General features: G+C 30.9%; 1 protein-coding gene across 1 annotated transcript; it reads left to right on the forward strand.

Annotated features, from left to right (window-relative positions):
- Positions 1 to 9,706: 9,706 nt before the first annotated feature.
- Positions 9,707 to 11,214, forward strand: LOC125808697 (uncharacterized). Its single transcript, XM_049488353.1, has 3 exons — positions 9,707 to 10,427; positions 10,503 to 10,829; positions 11,180 to 11,214. Exons 1-3 carry the CDS (start codon positions 9,707 to 9,709, stop codon positions 11,212 to 11,214), a joined length of 1,083 nt encoding a protein of 360 aa, XP_049344310.1.
- The last annotated feature ends 3,948 nt before the right edge of the window (positions 11,215 to 15,162 follow it).

The following is a 15,162-nucleotide window of genomic DNA, read 5'->3' on the forward strand; positions in this document are numbered from 1 at the left end:
AATTTTGAGTGTTTTGATAAACTAATGGAAACATCTAAGGATAATAAGATCTCACATATAGCAAACACAAAAATCATATTTGTATGCTATAACTATATTTTACATAATTGCATTCCATAGCAAACATAAATATATACATTTCTCTATACATATACAAAAGAAAGCAGTTGTATAATTTCGCTATACATATACAAAAGAAAACAGTTGTATAATCTGCTTTGATATACATATACAAAAGATCAATTGTATAATTTGTGTTTGTATAAAGCGAAAAAGAGAGAAAGACAAAAGAAATCTGGGCAGGGGAAGATCGTATTTGTATAATCATAAGTGTATAGGATGAAAATATATGCATTTGTATTTGTCTATACAATTTTCTCTCGATTTATACAAACACAAACACAATGTATATATTTGTGTTTGTATAAAGTGAGAGAGGCGAGTGAGCGAGCGAGATCTAGGAGAGTGGCGAGCGAGATCTGGGAGAGGGGAGAGAGGGGAACGAAAATATATGTATATACAATTTTCTCTCGCTTTATACAAACACAAACGCATTTTATACATTTGTGTTTTTGTATAAAGTGAGAGAGACGAGTGAGTGAGCGAGATCTGGGAGAGGGGAACGAAAATATATGTATATATACAATTTTCTCTCGCTTTATACAAACACAAACACATTTTATACATTTGCATTTGTATAAAAAGCGAGAGAGACGAAGGAGAGAACGAGAGTGGCGAGCGAGATTCACCAGGAGAGAGGTGAAATAGCAACAGTTTGCTATGGAGTACAATTAAATCAAACTATATTTATAGCATTTAATTTGAATTAATAGTTTGCTATTATATACAATTTTCCCTAATAAGATTTACTTGAGCTTAATTAAACCAATGAATATATATTTATCGAGTGCGAATAAATATTTGTCAACATAAATAAAAGTGTTGGTTTTTATATACCTTCGTATCTATTTTTCTTTTCGAGTAAAAAATAATTTTGTATCACATGAATATTTGCTCTTATATATGTGTGAAGAATATAATTAAAAAGATAAAAGAAAATGGTTCTTTTTACTTAAACCATTTGGTATCATGATAATATTGATTCGATTAATCCAAATTCGTGTGTGTGGGTTTTAGAAAAGGGGAAAACACTTTTAATTAGCAAGTTTTTTTTTTTTCATAACTTAAACTCAATATCTATAACTAGCTAAAAGCGGAAGAATCACATTAATCCCACCATCAAATGGTGGGTTCTCCTTGTAATTTTATGATCACTTGAAACAAAGAAAAGAGTACATTGGAGACTCAACATCAATCAATGATACTTATTGAGTATATTTGGGTAGTCTGGTGCATTAAAACTTTCGCTATGCACAGAGTTAAAGATTCAACCACACCTATATATTGTACGCAACTTTATTTTGCATTTTTGTCAAAGATTGTTTTCAAGACTTGAACCCATAATGAACTTTAAATTTCGAATACACTTATCTTTTGCTCCCACTTTGTATAGATTATATTTATTTATCAATTATTGCATTATATTATACATCTAGAATAAAGTTGATGCATCTTTTTCAGACATGCGTACATGAATTTCACAAACAAAAAGACAAAAGGATGTTTTGCATGGCCAGTAAAAAAGTTTGACTAATATAGTTTGATTTTCTATCTAATTCTTATTATATTATTATGACTTGGTCATATAATTACTACTTGGTTAATATATTCTTAAATTTTGATGTAAACAAAAAAAATAGTTATTTCATCATCGAATTAGAGAGAAATTATTATGATGTGACTACAATTTAATCCTTTCACCTTAGAAAACAATCTATGAACAAGCTTGGTTGTGTTTCGATCGAATAAATTAAATACACTTGTGGTTCAATATTAATCAATTATCACACTTATAATTAGGCTCACGTTTATAACTTTTTATCAAACTAAAACATTTAAAATGCAAATAATATTAAATGTTTAGGTTTTTAGGTTTAGGTTTGACAAAGCACAAAATTGAACATATAATCCTATTACTCCCTCCATTTCAAATTAATTGAATTATTGAGGTGTTTTACACCCTTTAAGAAAAGAAGATTAAGACATACACTATGCATAACTTTTCATTTTTACCCTTATTAATTATTGTCAAATTTATGATTAAAGTAATTTCAATACTGACTAATGAAGGATAAAATTGGAAGAACATTCTAAAAGTAGTCTTGAAAATTGAACAATTAAGTTAATTTATTCTAAAAGTAGTCTTGAAAATTGAACAATTAAGTTAATTTGAAAAATGAAAAATGTTTCAACAATTCAATTAATTTGAAATGGAGACCAATTCAACAATGATATAAAAATAAAGATGTGATTTTGTGAAGAAATATATAGAGTCAAAAAGACAAAACTAAAAAAGTAGTTTAGATATGAATCTTTTCTTGTGGAAATTAAATTCCATGTTTTGACATAGCATAATTAATGTTAGTTTGTATTATATACTAAACTTAGTTGAGTATATAAGAAGGCTTCTAATTAAGTCTTTGTCAAACTACTGTATATATTGAAGACTTGAGTGCCTCTATTAGCAGACAAGAAGGCGCAATATGTGCTTTCTATGTTTGTTTCTAGACTTGATGAGGTTCTAAAAAGTTGTTGGTTGAGATCGTGAAATTATCGCTCGAAAAAGTAAGAAATAAATTCTTGTCTGGTCAGAAGACGTGTGAATCAAATCTACATTTGAATTGAATTTTGTCGAATTCATAAATAGAATTATAGTTACATCCATGATGATCATATTAGATCAAATTCAAGAAGAACTAATTAAAATTTATGTCCTTTAATTTTGGTTATATATAGATAAGTAGATATTTAAACTCGTATAAATTTGAAGAAGTAGACACACGCGTCTAAAATATGTATGTGTGTGTCTTACATAGTATAACTCAAACTAATTCGAGTGTATCTCACACGAAATGACATGTAGGACGTGTGTGTCTACTTGTTCAACTTTATACAAACTTATAAATGTCTACTTAGACATACTAAAATTGAAGAACATAAATATTAGCTAAATCCAAGTGAAAGACATGTTTATTATTGCCCAGAGGAAAACTAGAAATTGCTAAATCAATATTCAAAGTTCAAAATAATATCAAACAGTAAGGAATTTTAGTGGTTTAACAATTAATTAAGAGTTCGATTATCCACCTCGTAATCCTCAACCTTCTCCCTTATATAATAAAAAAATTAATTGAAAAAAATATATATCAAAAGTCTCTAATAACACTTGACACTTTGGAACGCGGCATGTCACGTGTACGTATGGTATCATGCCACATGTCCATGGGAGCTAACATAATATATATTTGTATTTTATCATAATTATTTTCAAATCATGTCCTATTTTCGAATAGTTCAGGAGTATATTTAATTCATTTCCCGACTAAAAATAAATTATAATAAAGTTTTTAAAAAATCACAAAATATTAAATTACAATAATAACCTTAACGTACAAGTTTGCATGTGTTTATACTGTTAAAAAATAATAATTCAGTGGGGGACCTAATGCATACAATCAAGGCAACAATTACAGAAAGCAATGGAGACTTTGCTTTTGTTTTTTTGTTAGCAACTTTTAATTTTATAATCCCAAAAAATGTAATTATTATTTTAATATTAAAAGGTGATAAGACATTTAAATCATCTGTAATTTTCAATAGATTTGCATGAGTCAAAATTGAGAAATTTCTTATGCAAAAGTCCAAGCTACAAAAAGCCCCACACCATTTTTTTTTCTATTGATCTAACATCACCCTCTTTTTATTGACATTTACTTTAATTTCCAAAACTTATCATATTAGATAAGTTGATTTTTTTGTCCCCTTATAAATATGGTTCGGAATCAAGATATCTCGGGATTATAATTATCTTATGATTTACATGAAAAAATAAATCAGCTACAAAAAAGTATTGAGGAGAGGCTATTAGACACCATATGGCGTGCAACTTCATATTACTGAGAACATAACTCTAGATAGGAAAAAGTGGAGGTCACGTATTAGGGTAGAAGGTTAGTAGAGATAGAGTGTTATCTTGTCTTGCGAAGTTGTAGGTCTATTAGTGCCTATTGTCGTAGTAGTCGTACTATTATATAGTTATTGCCATATATTGTTTATTGTATTTTTGTTACCACACTAATTTATTGTTGTTATTGTTTCTTTCTTGTAAACTTTGCACTGCTTTTCTTATTAATTGTTATGCTTCCGTCATTGTTTTCTTTTTCTTTACTTGAGTTTGATACACTTGAGCTGAGAGTCTCTCAAAAACAACATGTCTATTTATACGAGATAGTTATTATAAGGCCTATGTACACTCTATCTTCTCTAGGCCCACTTGATCAAATTTTACTCAATATTTTGTTGTTGTAAGTTAAAGTAACTTTGGCACTTTTATAAATAGTAGTGATAGCTATATATTTTCTATAGTGGAGAATTATGGAGATTGAGAGATTAGTGACATTGTGAGTGATTTATTTTTCAAAATAGATGTATTATATTTCGTGTAGAAAGACATTTACGCTATTTTAATTCTTTTTTATATTTATGGAAAGCTATATGGTTTGTTAATAGCCATTGCACAAAAAAAGGAGAAATTTTTTTTAGTGCTATTATGATGGAGCTGTTAATAGTAATTCCATAGTAGAGATAGAGTGTACGCGATGTTACTCTTATTTTTTGAATAGAGAAATTATTTTCAATAAATTTTTAGCTTAAAAAGAAGAGATGCAACACGAAAAATTCTTAGAAGGCCACCCCATCATCCTAGTATTAGTACTTTTGTCTAACACACTTAACTTTATAGCTCTAATGGAATACAAGTATTAATGTTAGTACGATCATATCAATGTTAGTGTATAAAAGTTAAACTCATAACTTCTTCATGAGTATAAGTTTAGTGTGCTGACGGTGAAATATTTACATAATCAGATTATTTAAAAGATAATCACAAATAATTTAATTTAATTTAATAGGTTATTTACTATTTATTAAAAATTAATTATCAATAATTGACATAAGTTTTTATATATATTAACTAAAAATAATTAATCCATTTGACTATTTATGTAAAAATTCCATTATTCCGATAATATATATAAACTTATGTGGATGTATATAACTTAAATCCTTCCATTAATTTCATCCTCACATATATGAGAATTGACTTGGCTTTTCTTCAAAGGAGGTCACATGTATGAAAACTTGGCCTTATTATTATTATTTTTTCCATTCACAAAGAGGGGTTATCTTTTGTAAAATTAGATAAACAAGAAGGGCAACATGGGAATTAAAATGAAAGAGAATATCATACTTTACAAGATTTCCCATATTTATATGCATCTCCTTTTTGTAAATACTCTTCTTTATAAGTCATATAACATTTATTGTTTGTTGAAAATTGAGAAAAACTTCTTCTCTTAGTATAGATTATTAAAAAAAATTCTCTTCTATATTTAGTTTGTAAAATTTCTTATATTATTAGTGGTTCCATTTGGTTCATGGATATTGATCTCCCTAGGGTTATTGGGGGTGGTTATTATTATTATTCTCGATTAATATTATTCAACTATTTCTTTCTTCATGGCAAAAACAACTCAATCCAAAACTCTTTTTTATCTTCTTCTCTTCATTTGGCTACTCATGAATATTTTTCCATCTAGTGGAAAATTGGTCACCATGCAAGTCCATCACAAACAATCAACTCCTACTGATACTGATATTGACACGACCATGACCACGACCACAACCATGACCACGACTACAGTTAGTACCGGTGGGACCGGTACGCCGAGTCGAAAATATTATGGAGAGGCTCTTCATGAGGTTCCTAGTGGTGCAAATCCGGAGTCCAACAAATGAAAAATTAATTGCATCTTATTGAGCAATTTGGTATTATTAATATTATAATAATTATGATTATGATTTTCTTTTTTCTTCTTTGTTTTATCACAAAAAAAAATGTTAGTATGCTATACATGGGAAATTATTAGTTTGTTCTCTTATGTTTCTATTATATGGTATTAATGTTTTTTAATAAATAAAAGTGGATTGTATATATTCCCCCTTGATGTTGTTAATGTTCATGATGAAATCTTATTAAAATATTTGAATGATCATCTGGTTATATATTTGAATAATTTTTTGGTTAGTTTTTCAATACCCTACTCAACATTTTTGGAAAATAGACAATTTAAGGGTTTTTCAAATTTGTGATCTAATCGAAATTGAAATTTTAAAAAGAGTTATGAACGAAAAGGAATAATCATTATTGATGAAGAACATGTGAAACCCTTCTGTTTCAATAGAGGTATGAGTAACGAATGAATTTTCAGATTTGAAAAATTCGATTTGACCACTTTTTTACTAAAATCTTTTTTCAACTTACCGAATTTCAACTCTTTTTTTCAAAGTGAAATACATCCTCAAAAACATAACTCTAACTTTTAAATACTTTCTTTTTTTTTAGTTGATTTTTAAAATTTAAATGTAGATGTGAACACAAAGGATGTTTGATGAAAATTCATGTCTTGTGATTCTTGAATTATATTTTTTAATGCAGTGATTCAGAGATAAAAAAGTTGGAGACACCCATAAAATACAGTTGTGTCAGATTTTCTTTGCTACAGATCATGTTTTTTTATATAATTTTTTTTTTTATTAAAAATAATGTTACATTTGAGTTTTGTCTGTGTCTTGTCAAAAAAGTGGCCCATGTACAAAAAAGTAGCTGCCTATGATAAGAGAAAAAAGTTTAATGAGTTGATATGATTCCATAATTATTATTAATTATAATATATAGTGTGAATTAAAATCATGGGTGGTTTTGTCTATTTGTATGAAGCTTGATTAATATTTTAAGATGTATTTTTAATTATATTGACATGAGAAAGATTATAATTCATAATATATTTCGTATAGTTTTCAAACATCTAAATTTAAAATTTAAATATTGAATTAATCTAATTCAAAGTAACTCCAATGATTAATCAAATTGACTTTTGTGAAGCAAAATGTGACAAGTAAAAGTGAAAATGAAATATATTCTACTGAATATTTTTTTGTTAGTTGAGTTACGTTTCAAGTGAGTGGTAGCCTAGACACCATAACATATGAATTTAAATTTGATGAGTTCAATTTTTAATATCACTAAGCATTACATCTTCGATATGATAAATAAGTTTAGAGTTTAATTTCTTAAATTTTAAATTTTATGAGTTTAATTTTTAAGATTAATACAACTGATCACTAATTACATATATATATATATATATATATATATATATTTTATTTTATTTTTTTAATTTTTTTTTTACATAATTTAAAGCACACATTCATCATATAAACTTTAGAAGATTTTGCATAATTGAATTAAGTTGTCTTTAATATATTTTGTTTGATTTGTGAATGTCCTTTATAATAAAGATTTTAAATAGTCTAAAAGAACTATTTAATTATATATGTGTACTTAATTTAGTACCTTAATCTTGAAGATATATATATTGACTTAATTTTATACATATCCAAAAAAAAAAAAAAAACTACTGTAACCTTTTTTTTCAAAATTTCATGTTTGATTTGGTCTTTGTGAGGTCCCAATAATGGATGTTCCATCTACATCAAACTGAACATTTACTATGGTATTTTTACAAGACAAATAGAAGCTGCCAAAATGTAGCCTGGAAAAACAGCATTATTTTTTAAATTAGAAATGTTATTTTTTGTTTTCCGTGTGATGTTTGGTATCTGTATTAAGGATCGATTAAATTTGAATTAATTTGGTTGAAATATTATATATTAGAGGTAAAACACTCTTACCAAAGGCTATTGAGGTCTAGGGCCCGATTGAAGACGAGATCCATCTTTAGTTAAGAATAAAAAAGTAATATTTATCACTCCATGATATATGTGTTCGATCCCTATATATGTATTATATTGTATTAGCTTGTTGATACATGTGGGTAAACAAGCAAGAGGGGGAAAATATCAGGGTCGACTAGAGGATCAAGTCATCAAACCTTGGGTTTTCGAGTCCTAAAATTTTTGGGGGTCCAATTTCCTTTGATTTGGTGTTTGATGGGAATCTGTATTGAATTTTGAGATATGCCAAGTCGATTAAAGTAGAAAATACTTTTTAATAAGATTTTCTTTTACTCTCAAAGTCAAAATCTCTAGTTAAAAAATGGTGAAACTTAATTTTAATCTATAATTTGGTTCTTTTAAAAAATATGAAGCAAAAATATAAAATACACCGTTAAAATTAAAAAATACTATTCCTACTTTAGGAGTTAATGCAAAAAGAAATAACCAAAATATTAGGAGGAATTAATGATGTTTTCTATTTTGTGAGCAAAAAAGATTTTAGAATCTTCCAAAAAATACAATATTTTGTCCCAATTTTTGGCCCCATTTGACAATTCACGATGACCAAGAAGTAGCTCGTATTCACTTTTTATTTTTATTTTTAAAAAAGGTGAAAAAATAAAAAATGGGGATGGGAGAAGAAGGCACGAAGATGGGATATCGAACTCTCATTAATAAAATAAAAATTCATATAGTAAATCAACTGAGCTATCAAGATTTTCTAGTAGCTTGTATTCTCATATTTTCAATTTTACACTTCTTTCAACATGGTTATATGTAAATACTCCTTTTGTGCTATTTTAACGGTCACTAAAATAATATTTTAAGAATTACCAACAGATAAATTTTATAATTAAACATCAAAAATCGTTGTTAATCCATTTAATAGTAAATTATCAAAAAAAAAAATATGTTAGTTACCAACTATTTGGCGAATATCAATGAATTCTAATATTTTCTTATTGTAGTTATGGATATCTGAATAATCTTTTTCTTATTTCTGTATTTCTTTTCCATGACGACTAAGAACATGCAATTCAAAATTTTCACTTTGAATTTTGGACCTTAACATCCTGCTACTCATGATGTTTCACGATCAATATTGGAAATGAAAGGAGAAGTGATGGAACGTGCAAAACCACATATTGAATTACTCCATTGCGGCACAAAATCGATGATGCCGAGTCGGCTCATATGCTGCTAGCTATGTCCTAGTTGACCCCCCCTCCCCTGACACATTGGAGGTTCCATATTATGTCATCATAAACACCGGACTAAAGGACAACTGGGCAACTCTGATGAGATTACAATTAGTTTCAATTAGTTTGTAATTAGTTTAATTCATCACATTTAGCTTTAAAGTCCATAGAATTAGTTGAGTTCACAAAATCAATTGGTTAAGTTTGTTATTGTGTCAGAACAAGTTGGTTAGTTGAACAATGTGTATATATATACACAATACCCTGTATTGTTTATTTTCAGTTTTTGATTCTCAATAATATCTTTCCACTTTCTCTCTCTCTGAATATTCTCTCATGAGCTTCAAACCTCCATCAATGGAGGAAGCCTGATGTTTTCTAGTCTATGCTGTTGATTTTGTCATGGTATCAGAGCATAGGGGATGATTCCTACTTTTCGCATCCACATTGTTTCGTGAGTATTGCGTATCCTTCGATTCTCAGTTCGATTTCACGACTATGATTTAGGGATTTTGTGATTTTTTGTTCCCCTGCTATTTGTTCTTCTTTCTCTTCTCGGATTATTTCCAATTACTCTCCAATCTTCATCCATGGGAGATGCACCTGCTGTTCCTGCTCAATTGGATTTCGGTAGTCCACTCTACTTGCATCCTTCTGAGAATGCAAGTTCAACATTATTACTAGTTGTTTTTGACGGAACTGGGTACAGATCTTGGAGACGAGCTGTTCTCAGGGCTCTATCTGTTAAAAGTAAGACTGGTTTCATCACTGGCAAAGTTGTTAAGCCGGCTTCTACAGATCCTTCTTTCATGCAATGGGAGAGGTGTGATGATATGGTGACTTCATGGATCCTTAACAATGCCAAGGAACTCTGGGATGAACTGGAAGATAGATATGACCAGACTAATGGTTGTAAACTCTATCAGTTGCAAAAGGAGATCAATGATCTTGTACAAGGGACTTTGGATGTCACTGGTTATTACACGAAGATGAAGAAATTATGGGAGGAAATGAGCACTCTTGATGTTCACTCTCAATGTAGTTGTGTGTGTGTTTGTGGTGGTAAAGCCAAAATGCACCAAGCTGAACAGGATAGGAGACTGGTGCATTTTTTGATGGGCTTGAATGAAATGTACACTGTTGTGAGAGGAAGCATCCTCATGATGTCTACATTGCCTAGCATGGCACAAGCTTTTGCCATATTATCACAAGAGGAAAGACAAAGGGAAGTCAGGCCTCACAATCACACTATTTTGGAATCCACTTCATTGAATGCCTCTGTTTCATCTAATGTTGCTGCAGGATCCAAAGGTTTTAGGACCAGCTACACCTCCTCAAAATGAGGTGCTAGCAGCTCCAATCCCAACACCAACACTGTTTTCAGAGGCAACTCCAGAACTAGTAACAAATCAAATTTATTTTGTGACTTTTGCAAACGTACTGGACATATCAAGGATAGGTGTTATAAGCTTCATGGTTACCCATCCAATTCTAGACCTTTCAAAGGAAGAAGCTCAGGGTCTGCAGCAAATGTGTACAGTTCTGAGGAAGACATGAACCGAAATGAGGTACTTGATGAGTCAATGAAGCAAATGCCAGTGAATCTGTCCAAAGGCCAATATGAGCAGCTACTCAATCTCCTAGGATCTCTGCAGGCTGGAAATGGGACTGATGGCTCAGGAGATATGCTTAGTGGAGCAGTGAACCTAGCAGGTATATTGGCTTGTTATTCTTCAATTACTGAGATAGGTAATTTGTCATGTAAATGTGCTAGATTAGTTGCTAATTCTTGGATCATAGATTCAGGAGCATCACATCACATGACTTACACCAAAAATGCCCTCACTAACCTCAGGACACTACCTTATCCCTCCTTGATCACCTTACCAAATGGATACAAGGTCAAAGTAACTGAAATTGGTGATGTTTGTTTGAGTTCAACTTTAACTCTGTACAAAGTTTTATTCATACCTAGTTTCAAATTCAACTTAATTACAGTTCATTGTTTGGCACTCCAGCTCAAAGGAACAGTCAGTTTTGACAGCTTTTCTTGTCTATTGCAGGGCCCTTCTCTGAAGAGCCCTCTGGCACTTGGTAGAGCTAGGAATGGACTGTACTTTTTCTGTCCAAAATGCCACAGCTGTGGACCAACTTCTGGTGGTTTATCTCATGTCATTTGTTGTTCTACTGATTGTTTTTCCAATTACCAGCATGTTCCTTCTTCAGTTCAAAATAAACAAGTCTTAACTGGGACTGAATGTCAAACTTCAGCACCAACTAATGTAAAATGTTCTCATGTTTTCAATAAAGAAGTTTGTACTGTTGGTTTTCCTTCAAGGTCTGTTAATAGTTTTTCTTCTTTTGCTGTTAATTCTGTTCATACTCATGCTCAAGGTAGTGAATTCTTGTGGCATACTAGACTAGGACATGTGCCTTTTGTAAAGATGAGAGGTATCTCTACCATACCAATACATTTTTCAAACAAACAGCCTTTTACTTGTGCCATATGCCCTATGGCTAGACAAACCAGAATGCCCTTCCCTGACAGCACTACCACAACCACCAAGGTATTTGAACTACTTCACATTGACCTATGGGGACCATATCATGTGCCCACTCATGATGGTTATCATTACTTCCTCACTATGGTAGATGATCATAGCAGGTCTACTTGGACATAATTACTTAGGTGTAAAAGCAATGCATTACAAACCGTAAAAGCTTTTGTAACTCTCATAGAAACTCAATTCCAAACTAAACTTAAAGCCATCAGATCTGATAATGGCTTGGAGTTCACAAATGCAGAAGCAACTTGTTTTTTCCAAGAAAAAGGTATCATACACCAAAAATCCTGCCCTTATACACCTCAACATAATGGTGTAGTAGAAAGGAAACATAAATATCTTCTTGAAACAGCAAGGACACTCTTGTTCCAATCAAAATTACCCGTAAGATATTGGGGAGAATGTGTCCTCACTGCTACATATCTCATCAATAGACTGCCCACAAAGTTGTTACATAACAAATCCCCATATGAGTTACTGTATCAAAAAAGGCCAACCTATTCCCACCTTAGAAGCTTTGGATGCCTTTGTTTTCCAACCACCTTGAAAAGCCACAAGGATAAATTTGAACCAAGAACCACACCACACATTTTTGTTGGCTATCCCTACAATACAAAAGGTTACAAGGTCCTAGACTTGGCTACCAAAAGAATTCATGTATCTAGGGATGTTCTTTTTCATGAAACTATTTTTCCTTTTGTTACTGCTCCTGTTTGTTGACACCTAATTTTGTCCCTCCACAATATAAATTAATCATCAAGCTTCTTCAATTTCTAGCGATTTAAAATAATTAGTTTTATAATTCAAAAATAAAATAAAATAAACATAGTTTGCAAGTTATTCTAAATATTTTTGTCACTATATATATATATATATGCTTTATATAGTTATGTATATAATTAAGGCATTTTATGAGTATTCAAAAATCATCTCGAAAAGATTTTATATTTTAAATACTTTATTAGTAAGGGTCAAAATTTTGAATTAATGAATTTTATGAAATTCAAAATACTTTCAAGTTATTTTTAGAGTAATTTTATCATTTTTAATAATTTTAAATAATAAATATGTATATTTTACAATTACGTTATTTTATAAATATTTGAAAATCATCACAAAGATTTTACATTTTTAGTTAAATATTTTATTAGTTTACTTTAAGTTATAGTTATAATTTCAAGTTAATTAGTTTGTAATTAATTATTTTATAATAGAAGTAATTATTATATTTCGTTAAGATTAAGAAGCTCGTTAATTAAATAATATTAATTCGTCTAAATTAAACTCAATATGTTTATCTCTTAAAGATCTAACCCCTTTTCTTATTTGGGCCAACTTTCAGCTGCCCACTTTTGCATTTTCCAGCCCACTTCCTGCAACCCAAAAAATAACAATACAAAACAACCCAAAACAATACCAAATAACCCAATAAAATAATACATACAACAACATACACCAAACCGACCCTATCCCCTTTACCTTCCATTTCCACGTTATCAAACAGGCAGCCACGCAGTAAGCAGGGCAGCAATACACAACAGCTCCCAAACGTTCCCAAATGGAGTGAAAAATACGAAACAGTACACGGAAAGCATTCACAGCGTCAATGGCGCGTGATCTTCTTCCTCTGTCCCGTGCTGCTCTTGTACAGTGCTTTCGGTAGAAGCAGACCTGCAATTTCACGTTGCTGCCCTAACCGGATTTCGTGGGATTTGGTTGAAATATTGCACAAACCAGCCTTTTTCTTGGTCCTTTGAGAAGTTTTGAATTTAGGAATGGAAAGGGGAATTACGATTTTGCCATGTTCCTATCCGTTCTTCATCCAAATCCGAACCCGATTTTTTTCCTATAAATACATCTTTTCTTGTCATTTTTTAGGAGTTTTTTTTGGGTTGAAAACTTTTAGAGAAAAAGGGTATTGAAAAGCAATTAGCAGCAATATATATATAGAAATACGTTTCAAAGAAAACGAGAGGAGGCACTTATTTTTCTTTAGTGTTTGGGTTGATATTTCCGCTCAAGCATCTTTCTTGTTGTTTGTGTTCGATTCCTAACGCGGTGAAGGTGTCGTTCTGCTCGTTGTTATTCAGCTTGCTGCACTCTGAATAGGTAACATTCTCATTCTTACTTCTTGTTCTCCCTTTGCAAATAGTGTGTGTTGCTTCGTTACTGCCCGAATGACTACCTTCTTTGGATTTTCATGTGCTTCTTAATATGGCTTGAACATTAAAATGTCATATCCTCTGTCTACTGCTAGAGTATTATGTATCAAGGTGCATTTTATTTAGTCTTCCGTAAATTTCTTCTATCATAGTCTTATTTGTAGTTATCCTTAATCTTTGGTTACCGACTGATTTGATTCTTTTTTCATGTTATTACCTAAATGTCTCCTGGATCTGATGCGATAAATGGTATTTAGTGTAATTTCATGTTCATTCCGATGGCTTAGCTTTCTCGGTTTATCGAATCTCTTTGTTGCCTCCCTACCTTGAGTGACATGTTGGAGCCATATCTATGCCTTCGCTTTGCTTGTTTGTTTTGATCCAACTTCGCCGTTGAGTTTTAAGTATAAGATTATGTTAACAATTCGGATTTTCTTGACTACTTCTGGTGCATTTCGAATTCAACTGCGCTATTTCCGACTAGTGAAGCATGGGTTCATTTGTCCTCTTCATTCACTCGTTAAGAATCTATCCATTATGCTTGTTTCATCTCATACTCCTTCTAGTTTGTGTCTTTCTTCTTTTGAAACTTGACTTTGATTAGATCGAAATTTATAAGACTTCCATTGCCTTTAAGTACTATGATGCCTCTCATATTTATTTGTGGTTGGTTGGTCTCATTTTAGTCATTCTCAGATTCATCTACTTATTATGAATATTCTTCTTTTCATATCGTATAAGTAAATGTTTTCCAATAAATGATCAATTTAGCTCTAAATTGTCTTTACGTTTAAATATGGTTATATCTCATTGATCTAAATATGTCACCTTTATGTCAAAAAGTATTATTTCTTACTTCATTATTGTCACCTGAGGCATATAAGCTCTATTTAAATTTGTCTTCTTAAACTTGTACGCCAATATTGTTTTGTTGGACTTCATCATAAACCATTTTGTCTTCTTTCTCTTTTTTAATTCATAGGTGTTTATCAATATTTAAGTGTAGTAAGACACTGGCCATTTGGGGAACGTTGGGATTTGGCATTTTAAATGTTCAATTTTCTTAATTGATTTAGTCGTTGCAAGTTAGACGCTAATATTTCTTTCTTTCACCTTGTCATGTGATGCCAACTTGGGTCACTTGGACTCAAGTTTCCCCTTGTGCATTTCGGACGGGCCATAAAGGTCCCAATATTCCTCTCTTCTCTCGAGTCAGCCCCCATGTCGAATTGTGAAACTGGTGTACAGGTTGAAGACGGTATATAGGGGGGCTGAAAATTGAATTTTCAGACAACAGAAAGTTAAAAAAAAAAAAAAAAA

The sequence above is a fragment of the Solanum verrucosum genome, unplaced genomic scaffold (genome assembly GCF_900185275.1).
Source record: "Solanum verrucosum unplaced genomic scaffold, falcon-dt-bn FXZP01000218.1, whole genome shotgun sequence".
NCBI classification, from domain to species: domain Eukaryota; kingdom Viridiplantae; phylum Streptophyta; class Magnoliopsida; order Solanales; family Solanaceae; genus Solanum; species Solanum verrucosum.